The sequence below is a fragment of the Sycon ciliatum genome, chromosome 2, assembly GCF_964019385.1.
Source record: "Sycon ciliatum chromosome 2, ocSycCili1.1, whole genome shotgun sequence".
NCBI lineage: Eukaryota > Metazoa > Porifera > Calcarea > Leucosolenida > Sycettidae > Sycon > Sycon ciliatum.
The window spans coordinates 38,548,677-38,567,361 of NC_088644.1; the positions used below are offsets into that span (position 1 = coordinate 38,548,677).

At 46.8% G+C, this 18,685-nt stretch overlaps 1 protein-coding gene and 1 long non-coding RNA gene across 2 annotated transcripts; one reads left to right on the forward strand and one right to left on the reverse strand.

Moving 5' to 3' along the window:
• Window positions 1–729: 729 nt before the first annotated feature.
• LOC135809995 (uncharacterized) lies at window positions 730–4,012 on the reverse strand. Its single transcript, XR_010552259.1, has 2 exons — window positions 3,495–4,012; window positions 730–1,455 (listed from the first exon to the last, which is right to left on the reverse strand). It is a non-coding gene; the product is annotated as an uncharacterized LOC135809995 (long non-coding RNA).
• An 80-nt stretch (window positions 4,013–4,092) lies between these two features.
• Window positions 4,093–18,591, forward strand: LOC135809994 (activating signal cointegrator 1 complex subunit 1-like). The gene is made up of 8 exons (XM_065323448.1): window positions 4,093–4,294; window positions 8,274–8,477; window positions 11,075–11,256; window positions 15,172–15,261; window positions 15,790–15,833; window positions 16,378–16,509; window positions 16,981–17,218; window positions 18,275–18,591. Exons 1-8 carry the CDS (start codon window positions 4,177–4,179, stop codon window positions 18,389–18,391), a joined length of 1,125 nt encoding a protein of 374 aa, XP_065179520.1. The 5' UTR covers window positions 4,093–4,176; the 3' UTR covers window positions 18,392–18,591.
• The last annotated feature ends 94 nt before the right edge of the window (window positions 18,592–18,685 follow it).

Below are 18,685 nucleotides of genomic sequence, written 5' to 3' on the forward strand. Positions count from 1 at the left end.
TGAAGTGACATGACCATTCTTGGGGACCTTGCTCATAACTGCAAAAGTCCTCGTCTGATTTTTCCGCATCAATTGAACGTTATACATGTGCATGTAGTGAAAGCCACATGCAAAAGGCTGTTCCATGGCACTCATCTGCCACCAAGCTCTGGGTTCATTGGCTGAAAATATTCTTCGGCACAGTAAAGTCGTGCGCCCAAGAACGTGGAAGCCTACAGAACATCCAACCTGGAATACTAAGAACACCACAGCCCAAAATTAAGAATTGCGGTGTAGGTTTGTGCTGTTGTCAAACACCGGGATTGTTATGTTGCACATGTATCTGAGCTTTACCACTACATACACGTCTGTCTTTACACAATTACCAATCTGCAGACAGCATGCTGTTTCGTCCTTTAGTTACTAATGGACTCATCAATGCAGCACAGAGAAAATGAGGCAGGTGAATGTCCTAGGCTAGAGAGCATCAAATACAGGTATAGAATCATGCCTTGCAGATCTCGTTCGGCCCCTTCGATGCATGTCTGAACATTAGATGGCTGTGTAGCTTCAGTTATCTCAGAATATGTACTATTTATCCAGCAGCAACAACGTTGGTCACACAACTATTCACTATAATGAGTATGCGTTGGAACACTTTACCCCGAGTCATACTATAGCAGTGTATGCCATGCATGGGTTTACCTCACACACTGAATTTCATAATTTGACATCCAAATCACAGAAGAGTGGTGTTCCAAACTTTACGTAATTGCACTCCATGTCCTGCGAGCTACAGTAGAATACTTCAATAGAAAATTTCTTATAGCACGTTCTTAGAAACAAATCGTATAGGTTCGAGGCTGTCAACCCAGAAATTTGTGATTTCACAGCCATAGATGTTACCAGTCAGGTCACTGTATACAGTAGGTATGCAGAAGAAAATACTAGTAACTCTTTGTGGAAGAGCTGTGCCAAAATGTGTACAGTACAGTAAATTAATAAAAAATGAGAAAAGCAGTGACAAGGCTGTGCATGATGTAGATCTACTCGTACCAGTAAGTACAGTACACCAGTGAAATTGTTGGTGTAGTACCGGTATACTACTATAATTATGGCATGGCCCACGCCACTACAATCTATTTGCAGTGGGCCGCAGTAGGCCAGTGCAACAGAAAGCATTTCAGAAGCTGTGTGCAATGTTAACATCTATGACATACAAGTAAACTGCCATATAGCACAATCGATTACTCTCAGCCCACATAAGTACAATGTAGGCCAATCAGTAGTATAGATACATAGAGCACACTCTACATCATACATAGTCGGCACCAAATCTATGTTGTCGATGTACTTTGCAATGATGACATGATGGCAAGCGTGCTTGATTCATCATAATATTGCCTTGTACTTGGTTGGAAGTTAGTTGTAAGTTCAGTGGTCGAGGTAAGCAGAGCTGCTCCAGCTTTCAGAATCCTGCATGAAAAAGGCAGAAAGCAAATGTAGGTATAATAGTAGCAAGCTGATGTAAAGAGCCTGTCTTTCAATGCAATAATTCTATCCACTGCATGGACAGACCTGGTGCTTCATTCACCTCTGTTTCTTGCTTTCTCAGAAAACCTACTTCCTCCTTCAGCCATCTAGCTCATGATATACATTAATTTTTCTTTATGCCTTTTCAGCCGTGGTCGACTTTCGCCCCTCCTGTTTGATTGGCAATTGCAGTCAACCTGGGGAATACTGACCCTCGATTGTGAATGAGAAAAGTGTCGCTATTCGCATTGTTGTTACTCGTGAGGTTGGAAGTATGCAATCAAATGTTCACTAGATCTGAAGATTGTGTCGTTATTTGCGAGTTGTTTTGTAAACCCGAGGTAGATTATTCACAAGGTTGATTGTACATGCTATGGGATGTACAATAACTAACCAAACAATAATGGTGTAACAATGATTTGAGTCCATATCCAATTGGATGAACCTAGAGTGCATGATCCATTCCAGAAAGGCGACTTCAGTGAGTCTTGAATTGTCAGCAGCATCATACTTCCATCGAGCTTTTTTTCTTTTTCGAAACGACCCTCTCTTTTCAATTCGAACGAAGGTCAACATACGATCATGGCAGGCATGCACGCACTGATCTTCACTGTATACATGTGCATGTATACTGTACTGTAGTCTGTGCAGTCAACTAGTCGTGTTCCACTTGGCTTACGGTAAGTATCACTACAAGTGCATAGTAGCCCCCCCCTCCCCCCCGCCCCGGGGAGTGCGCGTGAACGGCAACTGTGAACTGGTAAAAGAATTATTCGACACCTTCGTTCGTTTCGATGGAGAAGGTTCATCTGGCAAATTGAGGCCTTCGTTTCACTCCTAGCCCCAGGAGCGAAATTTTCACTCCTTGGCTGCCTGTTTGAGCCGTCCTTGTGGAAGGGTTGATTTATGCATGCCCGCATATACATGTAGACCTTATTCAATAAACGTCACAATCACGTGAACCAGGGTCCCGGGAACCAGGGAGCGGCAAGAGACCTGCACTCAGTGCACAGTGGACTCGGCGTGGGAACATAGGAGTAGAAAAATACCGGTATTTTACTACTCCCTTGTACGAACTGGGCCTTTCTTGCCACTCGTTTCACGTACGCGTGCCCCAGCTTACAACAAATCCCTGGAGGCGAGTCCAAAAATCATGTTTTCGAATAAGATCTATAGAAACACAGATCACGTAGAACTACCCCATCCGGGGTCACAACTCACAACGTTTTGGGTACTTAGGTCTCATGTCGTCTCCCCAGGTGCTATGAATCCCTGATGCACATGTATCTACATGTACATATACAATGTAATCGTAACTCTACCAATATTGCGGACGATGACCCTCCCCCCCCCCCCGGCAAACAGAAAGTCGCTATGTCCTGGCCGAGTTTATCTTTTAATTAAATGGTTTTCTCGGTTGGGATTTCATACCTGACAACCATCCCGATTTGGCCGGGACCGTCCCGATATCGAGGGCGGTAATAGGCACCCAAAAGTGCACTAGTTCCATGCCTCACCGCGAGCTTCTTTTGTATACATTTTCATGCCTAGGTATGTCATTGGATCTCAGGTTTGCAAAGGTTGGCAGGTATGGGATTTGTAGAGTGACCAGTTTTGACTATTGCCACCTGCTGTGCAGAAGTGTCATTCCTACATCCTGGCTGCAAACGTACCCCCCCCCCCCCCCCCCCCCCCCCCACACACCACCACCACCAACAATGTTCGATCCTATTTACAGGACCTCACTCTATATGAAAGTGTAGCAGAGGCACTGCCAAAGTATAAAAAACAGCAATTGAAATGCAAGCTGCATTGTGCATGCATGGAGGGCATGGGGAAGAGACTGAGAGGGTGAAAGTGAAGGAAATTTGTTCCGAAATCAAGAGAATCCGAGGAACCCTTGCTGCATTCTTCAGTTCGATAACGTCAGTGGGTGAATCTCAGATGTGTTGTGTGCCCAGACATACAAGTACAGCACTAACCTGAGCATGAGAGCTGCTTGTCATCATCGTGGTCAGGAAAACGAAAGGACGAACGAGGAAGATTGCTGACCATGCATGACGAACAACTGCATATCTAGACGACAGACGGCTTGCCAGAATCAGTCTGGTGTATCTTCAGGAATCTTCTTTCCTAATCGCATTCAGCAGTCAGCTTCGAGGTCAAGAACGCGATGATATTTTCAGAAGGAATAATTTGCAAAAATTTAAAATTTTGGAGAAGAAGCTTCCTTTCTAAAAAAAAAGCGTTCCTTGCTTTCACGCAAGGAGGTGCCTTGCCGGACATGTCGTCGACAGCACAGTGTCGGCAGATCCACGTTTGTAGGCTGCAGACCCGGCAGACGTTTTGATCATCCCGGCCTGGTGGTGAGATTTTGGACCCGGGAGTACTAAAAAGCTGCTCGCATCCCAGGGTGCTCAGTTTCGCTCTACCCGCGCGAGTAGGGGTCCAGGTAACGGGCTCTCTTTCGCGGCCTGCGGAGCATAATATACCTCCTATTTTTTGTAGCTGGATATCTTTCGCGGCGCGGCCGGGGGCAGCGCTAGCTAGCTGCATTCGATGTTGTTTTCAAAAAATAAAAGGAGTTTTCACAGTAAGAGGAGGACAAGTATTTGAAGTAGAGAGGAGGACGATACATGTAGATCGTGTTCGGACAGGAGACAGATGGATGTCCTCCGCCCTCATATTATTGATCTTGGTGGTCGCTACTACAGGTGCTCCCCCGCATCTGTTGGACAGGCATCAGACTCCGACGCTGGACAACTTCCAGCTTATGTGGAAGGTAAAATAATTATTGTCATCGTTTTCCTGCATTGCATGTAGGTACATGTACATGTTTAATGATCAGGCATGGTGCCATTGGTGGTAACCTAGCAAGAGAGAAATTCCCAAGCTGATTGTATGATTTCTAAACACGTGTAGGAAGTTCTTTCCGAAGGGTGTGCAGACTCCCAGTGTAGCCACTTCATGTTTCACACAGTTATACACCACCACCCAAAAACGGTCTCTCGGCTACAAATTCTTCCAAAATAATAAACTTATGTTGTAAAGTCACCGTGTTCCAGTTGCTGATAATATACGCAGACAATGTAGGGTAGAGGTGTCTAACTGTGTGAAACGTGTAGGAAGTTGTAGCGCAGATGTTCGAACTTTACTTTATCTTTTCCTGTATTTTCATATTCAAATGCTTCGCCTGTCATTTCCTCCTGAAGGATCGTAGGTGCGAGTGCCTGCTTGAAGCTGTATCGGGTATACAGCACTACTACACTTCCATGCAAGTACACTAAGACCCAACTGCACTAAACATATTGTTCATGGGGGGGGGGGGGGGGGGGAGCCAAAATCGCAAGTCGACCGACGCTGTGCATGTTCACGCAGGGGCGTACGCCGCTCGCCTCCAGGAGTGGTTCCGATGCCAACTGATGCACCAACATTCCACACAATAGGGCTTGAAAGTGATGACGTCAAAAACGGCCTGGGAGTAGTAAATTGACATCAGATTTCTATTTTGGATCCACTAAGGTGTGACTTTGCTATTGCCTCAGTATGTGGGTGCATAGCAACCCACTCATGTCGTATGCAGGTGCAACTTTTACTTCGCCACCAGTTGTCACCCCGCCCCCACTAGCCAAATCAGTCAGTTTCACTGGCAACATCACCTTGCTGTGAGTGAGACCGCTTGAAATGTGCTTGGATCCATACAAAAACTGGATCCAGGTGGATCCAGTTTTCGAATTTTTCAAATTGTTGCTATGCCATTGCTATGGAGTGACGTAGCACTTTCAAGCCCTATTGAAGTGCTGTTTTTCGTATCCCACGGAGTTTCTGCATATTCTCCTCAGACTGGGTGAAATTAACATCCACAAGCTGCTGGACGATGATGTCATTGCTACGCATTTATGATTTTAAAGGACAGAATTTTACCTCGTTTTATGGATATTTTGTTCAACATGACGATTGCATGCAGTCCTGAAAGCTGCCTAAGTTTCGAATCATCTGGAGCAAACATCACACAGGGCAAGCAGAAGCCACCATTGCATGCCTGTCAAAAGACTACCCAGGGTAACTCCTCTAACAAGGATAGTTGAAAGTGGCGCTGTTTGCCATCCATCTGGACACGCACAGGAAACGAAATCCTTCGCCTTTGGTGGCGCACAATGATTGTCGATGACGGAAATCTTTTCCGTGTCCAGCAAATTTCAGGGGACTGGATTCCGCTGTGGACGTCGACTTTCAGAATATCCCGTCCAACACACTCCCATGTCATTGAAGTTAGTTTTGGATGATCCAGCAGCTTCCAACAACGGTCGCTCTACAGCTTCGCCGACGATTTCTTCCTCAACGCTGCTCGTTGGATGCAGACTTCGCTTGATAGTCAGGTGCGTCTGCATTCTCATCTATCGCTTGACCTTCGCCACTAGCACTGGCTACACGCTTTGTCTGCAGCTCAAAATAGCTCTGAATAGAGCGCTGGCCCTCTGGATGTCGACGCTTCATTTTTTCTTTTCCACAAAGCGAAAGCATTGTCAAAACACGACCAACTAATTACTTTGTCAAAACAAACTCCAAAGGAAAATTTGACTCTGAGATCGAGGAATCCGGCGATGTACATGTAACTACACTAGTCTACAGTAGAGACTTTGTTGAACCCAGTTCAGTACGCTGTGTCCCAGCACTACTTTCACACCTGGGCTAGTCACCGTCCTCGATCGGACCGTCAGGCGGATGCCAGGCATGCACTTGCACTGTGAGCGCTGGGCCTGGATCAACAAATTCTCAGTACCCGCATGGAATTTTTTTACTGGTTCCCGGGCATCCCGGGAACCGCCCTATGTACGCCCCTGTTCACGTACATGCATGCGATTTACAACGTCCAGCATTGCAAGCTGCGTTCGCTACTCACACAGTCGAAATTCCAACTGCGACTGTCGTACAAGCGGTGAGTAGTCCTATCACATCTGACTGGCCCTACTGCATACTGATCTGATGAATATTTAGCTCAGAAACTGGGCGAAAGTTGTCCCTATTTATGGAGGAGAAATTTGGATTACTTTGAGTGCATTCTTAAATCGTCTCGGAAAGTTGGAGAATTGCGCATTTATCATCTCCAGATTTTCAGAGATACTCCAAAGCTCTCTGAACTCCCGAAGTGGTGGCAACGTGGAGATTTCACTGTACATTTAGTCCTGTAGCTATGCAAAATGTGTTACTTCAGTAACGCCTGGCGCTAGCCAGGGTCCACACAGCTTTAACTCCCGTAGCTATGCAAAAGACGTTTCTTCAGTAACAGCTGGCGCTAGCCACGGTCCACACAGCTTTAATTCCGTGTTTGTTTGTTTGTGCCGTCGGCATCCCTGGCGCTATCCCGTACCTGTCCCGTACCGTACCATCAAAGACAGCTGGCCACAGTATTCAAATACTAGTAGGGCTTTCAAATGCAAGACCATAACGTGAGGCAACTTGGAAAAATGAGTATGTACCGTAAAGTCTTGTATAAAAGCCGCACTTGAATAGAAGCCGCCCTTGAATAGAAGCCGCAATTTGGGCCCATCAAATCACACATAAGCCTGGTTTTAGTGTTGACATACATAGAAATACCTGTCTTGTATAGAAACCTGTCTCATATAGAAGCCTGCAAAATTTCACCAAGAAAGTCATAGAAGCCGCGGCCTTTATACAAGACTTTACGGTATGCAAAGTGTATCGGAGAATGCATGCAGGGCGATAGTGCGGGTTCGAATCCCAGGTTATGTCTTAAAAAATGGGAGAAATGAAAAATTTATAGCATCCCTATGCTTTTTTGGCCTAGGTCATCAAGGTGGTAGACGGTGTCGTATAACCCTCTAATAAAAAAAGAATAAAAAAAGAGAGAGTTTATTTCTTTCGCTCAAGGCCCTACGCAATGCTTTTTTGCCTAGCTCATCATGCATGTTATTTGAACAGATGGAAACTTTTGCAATACAATGATATAGCCGATCAGTTCGTTGTGGTATGGTTGGGCATTGTAGCCATCATGGTTGATGTAAGACATTATAGCCAATCAATGGAAAAAAACATGTCCATCAGTTCTGATAACATGCATGATGAGCCAGGCAAAAAGGCATAGCGTAGGGCCCTGAGCTTCCAAGCTCTCTCGTTCCGTGTTTGTTTGTTTGTTTGTGCCGTCGGCATGCCTGGCGCTATCCCGTACCTGTCCCGTACGTTCCATCAAAGACAGCTGGCCACAAAATTCAAAATTAATAGGGCTTTCAAATGCAAGATCATAACGTCAAGCAACTTGGAAGAATGAGTATGTACTTCGAAGTATGCGAAGTGTATCAGGGGAATGCATACAGGGTGATAGTGCGGGTTCGAATCCCAGGTTATGTCTTGAGAAAAAAATAGGAGAAATGATTTTTTTACTTTTGCCAATTATTAAACTAATATTCAAACTGACTGAAACGTGTTTGCAATACAATGATGTAGCCAGTCAATGGGGAAAAAAAACATTTCCATCAGTTCTAATAACATGCATGATGAGCTAGGCAAAAAAAGCATAGCGTACGGTCCTGAGCTTCCAAGCTCTCTCGTTTTGTTTTCTGCACGTAAACTAGCACGAAGACATGACAGTTCCCATGTGCTTGTGCACGTGCGAGTGAACAGCATCATGTAAAAGCTCAAGCCCTGGTTCCATCGTAAAATAGGTCTTGACTGTGGCATCTGTCATCTTATGTTGTTGCATTTTTGACCATTATAGTATCTATTTTGTTGCATGACTGTAGATGTACATGACGAGGACTACGAAGACAACGAAGAGTGTATCGCGATTCAAGAACTACCTGATGGACGATACTCTAGCTCGCTTACCTTCCCCAGTGCCCTTTTCAGCCACTTCATCGGCAGGGGAGGCGATGTGAAGCGGCGCAACGAGAAGGAAACCAACACCTCCATTGACATCCCGAAGAAAGGTGTTGAGGGTGATATTGGTAAGTTTGGCTGTGCAAGACTAGGTCCAGGCGTGTTGTTGGGAGGAACTGATTGATTTTATTTTATTTGGAGTCGCGAGACCAAACAAGCAGGAGTGCTCAATAACAGGGTAGTGAATGGTTGAGTTGTGCTATGTGACAATGTAGTGTGTGCGTGGGGTGGTGGTGGGGGTGGGGGGAGGGGGGAGGGGTGCTGCGGAGGCCCAATACAGTGTAAGGGGATGGGAGGAGAGAAGGCCAGCGAAGAGTCAAACTCAGAAGAGGGAGGAGAGAATAGCTGAAGTACACGTTTACTGTGCGAATTCAAATAAACCAAACAAACAGCAAAACAAGTACACAACTCACGAGAATAAAGAGGACTGGAGCACAGAATTGAACTGCTGAAGTACACAGCTGACGAGAATAAAGACAGGAGCACAGAATGAACGGGAGGCAGTCTACGAAGTGGTGGTACCATCGGTGCATGCACCATGGTACATTGTCACATTATCGGTTTTGCAAAGTTCATGGGTACTGAATACCATAGAAAGGGTTGTACGGTTGAGACGAACACTGGGATGACTAGCAGCTCAATCTGCGGTCGCGGATCATCTTGTTTACTGAAGCTGGTGACTGGGGATGCTGCATGGAGGTGAGGATCCGAGGAGCGAAGGTATGCTTCCCTGATGCCAGGACGAACCCTTCCTCGTCCGGAGACGCATGCGCTGCTTTGCCCCGGGATGTTAGTCGAAAATCTGGGGTGACAGGTGTTGCCTGCGCCTGCTTGAGTGACACCTGGGGTACTGGAATCCTGCACCTCAATTCAGGTTTCCGCTGCTGTAGCACTTGCTGCTGCGCTTGAGGCGACAGCTGCTGCTGGTGGACTGCGCACAGCCCTTGGGCCGGTGTAGTGACCTGGCTAACCTCAGGCTGCTGATTTGCAGCTGCGGTCGCGGCCCGGGTCAACTGCTGGTCGCTGTTCTGCACGCTGTTTTGTACGGTGGCAGCTGCGGTCGCAGCCAGGGTCAACTGCTAGTCGCCGTTCTGCACGCTGTTCTGTACGGTGTTGGCCGGGCAGCGATGTACGCTTGGGACAGTCACAGGTGGTCACCACCACAGCGGTAACATGTCTGGGTTTTGACCCCAGTGGTACGCCCTGTACTCATTTTCACCGATTCGTCGCTTGCAGGGAACTGTCTTTTTCAGCACCATCAAAACCCGCCGAGCTCCGGTGAGAATTTTGACCTCAGCATAATAAATAGTTTCTGGCTCAAATTTTCCCAACCACTTCCCCGAATACTCCAAGCGCTGAGGCTATATGGCCTTCGTGCAAGTGCGGTTCACAACCATACACGTATACTCTGCATGCAGTTCTTGTTCCGTCTCCCGGCTTGACTCCCGGCATGACACTTACTCGCCGTTCAAGTTCAGTCCGGCAGCTGCAAGACCATCACGAGCATCGACATTTCGAAAAGTGAGGACACAAGTCCCTGGGCGCCCTTGCAAGTCAATCTGCAGCACGTCTTTCAAGTCAAGCTTAGCCGACAGTATGGCCTTGGCTACGTCAATATGGACAGTCCGCCCCTTGCGGTGGAAGTGAGCAGTAGGCCTCTCCATCAGGACCTCCAGAATTTGAAACCACACTCAATTCGAATTTTTTCTGAACTACACTGTCATAACAATTACACAAGAGAGAGAGAGAGAGAGAGAGAGAGAGAGAGAGAGAGAGAGAGAGAGAGAGAGAGAGAGAGAGGGGGCGAGGGGGGAACTGTGTTGCAACTCCGAGTTTTACGTAGTCACGGTCACCAGGCAAGTGATGGCTCTAAAACGGACGGCCTGAACTAACATTGTATTTTTGAAGTTGACATGCGACATGTAGTTTTAGGGCTATACTATAATGAAGAGTATATCACCCCCCCCCCCCCCCCCAAGAGTGTGCAACTCTGCATATGGGGTCTTCGACGGCGAAAACTCACATCACGTGTTTCGTACTACGTACAAACGAAGGATAGCATGCGCACAATCCGAATATCTGCCAGGATCATGCTGGGGATTTGCATACGCCCAGTGAGTTTCTGTCAGAGAGTGCTTTTTTTATTACTCCGCTGCTCGCTAAAAACGGGCTGGAAACGTACAACTGTGACACTACACCACGTGATGTGAGTTTTCGCCGTCGGCGAACCCCATAGAAAGGGTATCATGAGTTGCACACTCTTGGAGGGGGGGGGGGGGGGTTATTCTACTCTTGCTATAATAGGTACCATGGCTAGCTCAATGCGCTTGTAGCATATTCATCACTCTTACTGATTATTCTACTTTCTCGACGGAAACTCCTGAAAACATACTACTGTACAGTCGTCCCTCTTTAATCCAGCACTTTATAAACCAGCACCCGCTATAAACCAGCATAATTTTCAGCAACCAAAATTTCGTTTTCATGCACACATTGCAGCAGTAAATCTGATTTTCTAATCCAGCACCCTCCCTAATCCAGCAGAATTTCCGTAACACAAATGGTGCCGGATGATAAAGGGACCACCGTAGTACCTTTCATTTACCAGTGCCCATTGTTCACATCCACTTGTTATCATCGTCGTCATTGTGTTTGCTTGTTCCAGTGATCCGTGGCCATAGTCGACATGATGTTGCGTCAGCCTGTGGCCGCCTGCACGTGTTGGCCGTCAAGGGTCGGCGGCTAGCAGAGTGGACACACTTGTTGTGCATACCGCTCAAGGGCGTCGTTACCGTTGTGGAGAACTTCGACACCTTCAGGAAGGCTTTCCTCCAGTCGTCTGGCAAGGTAGGTGCTGGCCTTACAATCACATTCATATTGTATTGTACGCAACACAACGAATGCAGATCCTGGTTTTTTGAACGTACTCTCCTATTGCGTGCATATTATCTCTCGACTCTGATTATCTATCCAGTCGAAATATACATGTTCTGTCCCGAAACGTAACGTCGTACCATATTTGCCGCAGTATACTGCCTGCACCCCCTTTCTGACTAAAATATTGGACCAGTCACTCAAGGCCCATTCAGTGAAACTTGCACAGAACATACCCGCCTCACAACTCATACGGATTTTTACTGTATAGGCGGGGTACCCGGTATCCGAGGTTGCAAAGCCGGTCATAGTCTAGTAACAGGGTTCTAGCCAAGGGGGGGGGGGGGGGTAGAGTGGAGCAGCGCCCCCTACTCTGAGATAGCGCACCCCTACTCATGTTTTTCGATTTTTTTCAGGTCACAAAGCGAAGCACCTTCAACAGGCGGAGCCTCCACTGCAGCCAATTAATTAATCATGTCTCACTCTCCTTCTTCACTTCCACGGCCTTTAATACACTGCAATCGTTGTCAATATCTCTCCAAATTTTCGCCCTTGGGTCTTCATGAGGGAAGTTGCCCTTCTTATGTGTTTCGGCAGCTGGCCTAGATTCAGATTCATATACATGTACTCCCTGATGAAGGCCCAAGGGCGAACATTTGGAGAGATATCAACTGCAGTGTCGCGTATAAAAGTATGACCTGTATAGAAGCATAACTCGAATAGAAGCCGATTTTTGAAGCGCGCCGTGACACAGAAGCATGATTTGAATAGAAGCCGCTCTGCAAAGTACATGTGCAAGTACATGTGTGGCAGTATGCACTGCACAGTGTACACTGATGATGTTGACGTAGAGACATGTTTTAAATAGAAGCATAACTTGAATAGAAGCATGGTTGGAACCCCGGCTTATACGGCCGTAAGCACCTGCTTTTATACGCGACTTTACGGTATGACGATTGCAGTTTAAGACCGTGGAAGTGAAGAAGGAGATTGAGACACAACGCGAAATACGGAAATCAAACGATCGTTCTGGGTGCACGCTGCACCCGTGCGTTTCATTTATGCGACAAGGCAATATTGGAAAATGGAAAAAGGGGTTACGGTAACTTTTTATTTTCCCTGCCCCCTCCCCTCTCCTACTGCTTTGTTTCCTGGCTGGAACCCTGGTGTAATGCAGTACAGTAGAATGCCGATTATTCGAACGTCAACTATCCGAACGATCAGTTATCCGAATGCTTGCTTGCATTGAATTGAGGGGTAAAAAAAATTAAAAAATGAGTTTTTTGCTAATTTTCCCCACTCGGAGCACCATTCAAGCGATGCACAGGATGTATTACAACAGGCTGGAGTCGAAACGTATAACAATAGTGTCATTTTGAGGAGCTGGGGTGAGCCTACTTCCTGTTGTACATGTACTGCCGAAGAGATTGAAAAATGATGAAAGCATGCGGGAATATGCATGTGTTTAGATAGATGTGTGTCATATCCAAGGTACTTTAATAGAAGAATTAGTAATACAATGTACTGAGTAGAATTTATTATTTTGATAGGGAAGGCCCTACGGACGTTGCCGTCTTGTTACAGGGAACCCTAAATGCTCTTCGCAGAGCGAAACGAAAGTGGATAGATGCTCAACTTGACGCCACGAGGCAAGCAGAGAATTCCACCTAGCTGTGCCAAGGAAAGAAATAGAGAACTTGCAATATCTAGTTTTAGCAGCGGGCAAAGAAAGTGAAGAGAGAGAAAGACTACCCTCTAGTGCGCCTCTCCGTGCAAGTAGCAGCTGACTGGAGGGTGAATGCTTCCAAGGTATGCACTTAGTATGTTCAAATCGCTGGTCAACTTGTGCTGGAGTTCTCCAGTAGACTTACAGTGCATATAAAAAGCTATTCTCGCCAGCATATTGTTGGGACTGTACGTGGCGAAGTATTCCAGGGACATGTCACACATACAGAGAGAATAGTAGAGGCCCTAGCAGCACCCACCCTTGTGGAACGCCTCGCGTACAATGAGTCGCGTCTCCCCGGTTCGTTCCAATTCTCACGCGTTGTCTACCTTGCAGATAGCTCGCGAATCACTGGAGTGCTACTCCGCTTACGCCAATGGCTTGTAGCTCATTGAGGAGTAGTTCTACCTAGTTCATACAGAGGTTTTGCTATGCATATGTATGCTGAATTCCATGATAGGTGATACTTGAATCAGTGAACAGCTGAATCGATTGCATTTCTTGGCTTGCCCTTCCCTTGATGCCATTATGGGCTTGAATTCGCTCATCCCTCCAGCTGAACAACAACTCCATTGTAGACTTGAACAATTGCATAGCTCTACAGTCATAATTATAGTCATCAGATCATTAACAGCCTTGAGGAGTTAAGTGCGGCCCGTAGTTCTGACTCTTTTATCGCCATAACAACCCGTTCGTTGAATACATCGAATCCTCTTACTCTCTGCCAGCAACTTAGCCACAGCCTTGGATATGTTGCCTTTGAGCAGCTTGTCTGGATAAGGCCATTCTGCACCAAACAAACTCGTCAATTACGTAGAGCATGTATCCCATGTAGCTCGGCTATTCTTGCGGAGAACAACTAGATTGAGCATAACAGCATTGGAAACAAGGATCGAGGCAGGGACCGAACCAGCCTAGAGCAATTCAATTTGTACACCAGCATCATTTCGCGCTGGAGTCTTCTTCCATACATTATGGGCTTCAATACGCTATTCCCGCCAGCTAAAAAAACCACTCCATTGTGAATGTGAAGAGTTGCATAGTTTTTCAGTCAGGTGAGGAAATGCGATCATGTGATGTGAAGTCAGTGATCAGATCCTTCACAGCTGTGAGGAATTTTCAAACTCCAAGTGTGGCCCGTGGTTGCGACTCTTTCATCTCAATTATGACCCTTTCATTGAACACATCAAATGCTGGCCGTGATCGCATATTTGTAAATGTGGTGAGATGAATGTGTTCGTGCCTTAGGGGTGTGGAGCTCAACGGACATTTGCTGTCCTTGATGTACACTGCTCTGCTCTGAAGTCAGCATCTACTTGCACAATCACGTGTACTTTGCAACCTTGGAGCGGAAGCATTGAATATGCCCTTCACTGGTGCTCCACCAACACCCCCCAGTGAAAAAGGGCTGGCAAGTCCATCGTCTATACACAAGCAACAAGCAAGTGTTGCCTGCTCTCACCCTCGTTGCTGCTTATCTCTTTGTCTTTCTGTCGCTGACGAAAAATCAGTGTGCAATGTGACGGACGTTTGGGCTGGTTGAAGCCCGCGATGCCTTACTACTGCTTTCTGTTTGCCCTTCACAAACATAGCAATCAGCTTCACCAGTAGCTCATTTCCGGTATCCCCGGCACCGGCGATCCTCATGTATGCACCTACGAGACCTTCATGCTTCATCGGCTGCTGCTTGAGCTCACTTGGGGCACTTTTGCCGTGAGATACCAGCAGTGCTGGCAGAAGCTTCTCACATATCTCATGCATCATCAAGAAGAGGGGTATGGCCCTTTGTACCAAGTCAAACACACGGTGTGAACGACGTGGCGGTGTGTCGTGTTCTTCCGAATAGTCCTCTTCCAGAGAACTTCCAGCTTAGAAGCAGAATAGTGCAGCACAGTCCACACTGTAGCCCAGCCAATATGACTGTATGCTGTGTGCATTGCTCGAGCATAAGCTACAGTGTCCTTATCTGGAACGTATTGCTCTAATTCTACGCTTTGACCTTATCGACATTCCGGGTGTACTGCACACTGCTTCTGGAACTAGCGCTAGCGCGTGAACTTGAACACATCTCGTACAAATAATCGCCTATGTACATGGTCTTCTGTGTTGCGTGCATTGCTTGAGCGTACATGTACATGACCTTCTGTGTTGCCACTACCTAGATGCGTGGCGTGGACCCGAGTATCTTTCAGAACCCGCTCAAGCTCCACTTGACCCTCGGCACTCTGAAGCTTCTATCACAGGCTGAAGTTGTAAGTCGCTCACCTGGAATGTTGTCTTTGTCTTTTGTCACTTCTTCCCTTGGGTCTATCTCTCTCTCTCTTTCTCTCTGTGTCTCTGTATGTGTGTGTGTCTCTCTGTCTCCCTCTCTCTCTCTCTCTCTCTCTCTCTCTCTCTCTCTCTCTCTCTCTCTCTCTCTCTCTCTCTCTCTCTCTCTCTCTCTCTCTCTCTCTCTCTCTCTCTCTCTCTCTCTCTCTCTCTCTCTCTCTCTCTCTCTCTCTCTCTCTCTCTCTCTCTCTCTCTCTCTCTCTCTCTCTCTCTCTCTCTCTCTCTCTCTCTCTCTCTCTCTGTATGTGTGTGTGTGTGTGTGTGTGTGTGTGTGTGTGTGTGTGTGTGTGTGTGTGTGTGTGTGTGTGTGTGTGTGTGTGTGTGTGTCTCTCTCTCTCTCTCATTTTCTCTCATGCGCCTCTTTCTTGTTCTGTCTGTCTGCTCTTGTGGTAGTAGCTCCTGTATGCCTGGTATCGTTCTGAGATTGATACTGTTGCCTTTCCCCTATCCAGGATGAAGCAGTTCATCAGCTGCAGGAATCTTTACCCACGATGCAGTAAGTTGAGCCCGTCAAGCGGGAGTGTTTCTTTGTTTCTGCTTCGAATCCAGCGATCTGAGATAGTGTTTGGTTTGTTTAGCATTGCGAGAAAGGAAATATTGAACATGTGACGCCTACTTATGTTCCAGTTTAAACCCACGGGCCGCAATGTTCTTTGAAGTGCCAGCTTACTGTACCGGTCCATGCGCATTTCAGTATTGTTTGTTTGCTGATACTGCCAGAGTTGAATCTCAAAGAAATATCGAAGCACTTTGGTAGCTTATTGTATCGGAGTTTGGAATAGCTTGACCCTTAAGGGTGGTGGCATTCCTACGGACGCGGAAAACTCGGTTTAATTTCCGAGTCTCACGCGAACCGTGATGTTTTCAGAATCCAACCGTCATAACTGTTTGGTGGCTGGTCCATAAAGGCTGCACCCCATTGTGCATGCCAGCCTGATTAGTGTTCAATGCTCAGTAGTTATCCTAGTTCCAGCTCGTTATGCCGCTGCTGCTGCTGCTGCTGTTGTTGCGATCATGTCTGCATGTGTCTGGCTGTGTAGGGCTATTCTCGGCCGTCCCTCTGCTCGCTCACCGCCTGTAATACGCATCCAGGGCGTTGAGTATATGAACGATGACCCGGCGGAAGTGGACATTCTCTATGCTAAAGTGCAGCTGCAGGACCAGTCTGATCGGTAGGTTTGTCATGTCCGAAAGAGCAAACTTAGCTGTTTGGTGTGCAGCGTGTCAGTGCTGCCTAGGTCTTTTTGAGTTTGTGGTGATCATACGCCCTCGCTGTTCTCTTCCATCTATTGAAAACTATCCTGTCTCTCTTCTTTCTCCCTACCTCCTTGATCTACCAGTGTCTAACCTATGTCTGTCTGCCTTTTAATTTGTGTTTATTTCATCTCTCTCTCTTTCTCTCTCTCTCTCTCTCTCTCTCTCTCTCTCTCTCTCTCTCTCTCTCTCTCTCTTTGGGCAGATGTGGGAGACAAACTTTGCAATTACTGTATCTGGAAGTAAATTATGAACTGGTTCGTGCCTTCTTTCTGTGTGCGGCGTACATGCGCGTGTGCGTGCGTGTGTTCGTGGTTTCATGCGTGTGCCCGTGCGTGCATGTGTTCGTGGTTTCATGCATGTGCCCGTGCATATGGCGGCACCCACAGTCTTCAGGAGTTGGCCGACTTCTTGGTGGATCGTCTTGCCGCTGTTGGTGTGCTGGAGAAGGAGTACGACCGTGTCAAGCTGCATGCCACTGTTATCAATACCAAGCTGAGGAGAACACCTGAGACACCGGCTGGTGGCAGTGTTGCTGCCGCCGCTGCTGCTTCGTCTAAGTCACGCCCTGGCAAACACCATCGTCACGAGCCACGTGAAACATTCGATGCCAGTCGTGCTTTGAAGGTATGTTAGCTTAGGTCGAGTGGTGTGCTGGTGCAGTGACGGCTGGTTCTGTTAGCTCGCTTTCCTGCATGATAGGATGATAGGATGATAGGATGATAGGAGTTGCTGCGTGTTTGAAATTGCGACATGAGAATCAAGAGGTTTTTTATGCAGTTGTGACCAGAGAAATTCAACCCATTCATAGCTAAGCAAACCATGCTGTGCTTTTGACCACGGCTTTGGACGTCGTCTTGTATGGACGCGAAATGTATCTTGAATGAAACCGGGCCTGCATTCAAGATTCATGATCATCGGGTGGAAATTTGGAACTTCTCAGGCACCCAGGCGAGGAAAAAAAATGGCCCTCGCGAAGCAGGCATGTACTGTAAAAGCCATAATTATATATAACGAAGTGCTAACTCTAACGAGTTAACGAGGAGAAATCTGTCGTTAAAATAGAAATCGTTATACAGAAATCGATACATATACTGTCCTATTTAGTATTTAGCGTTGAGAATAAGTGAGAATCGTTACCTTTGGTACACGTAAACCAGTAAATTTTGGGAAATCGTTATATATGCGCCTCGTTAGAATAATGGCTTTTACAGTACAATGTATTCTGTTTGTATCCTATTTTCCCATAACCACCAGTGGTGACCAGTGAAGTGTGGTTATCATGCATCAGCTAGTGTTGGTCGCTCTGCAGTCCCCAGACCTATGGACCTTTAGCTGGCTGTGCACTGCTACAGGGTACTAGCAGATTCACGCACCTGGTTTTCATGTTTGCAGCACTGTGCCGTTTGCAGCACTGTGCTGTTTGCAGTACTGTGCCGTTTGCAATACTATGCTGTTTGCAGTACTGTGCCGTTTGCAGCACTGTGCCGTTTGCAGTACTGGACACAACTCGTTCTCTGGCTGTTATTTGCACCAGGCGGGACGAGTTTGTTTGTTGTATAAACTTGTTGTGTATGTGTTAGTAACTTGTTTTGAGACACAAACGATGACATGCATGCCTACACATTGTAGTGCTCTTTCACAGATAGGGTTTCCTGTGCTTTTACTGTGGTTGCCTCGCAGGACTTCTCCAACTTTGATTTCGGCTCGGTCCCGCTGACCGAACTGCACCTGTCCCAACGCTACACGGCCGGCGATGACCAATTCTACAAACCGTCTCATATCCTGAATTTATTGTAGACCGGCTGAATTCTTTGCTGTTTTGATCATGATGACGACTGCTTCAGTTATAGAAAAATATTGGAAATGTGTGTATTATTTCAACTTATTTGACCCCCTTTTCTCCTTGCAATCGGCAGGCCGAATACTTCAACCCTGGTGTGTGACATAGTAACTGGTTACATTCAAGTCTACTGAAGCCAGAGTCCATACCAAATTAATTCCAATGGCCTTTATTGTGTGTTGGGGAAGGGGTTGTTCGCGTATACGTGCCCTTGTACAAAGCTCGCTGTGTTTCTCGCAGTAATAGAGCAC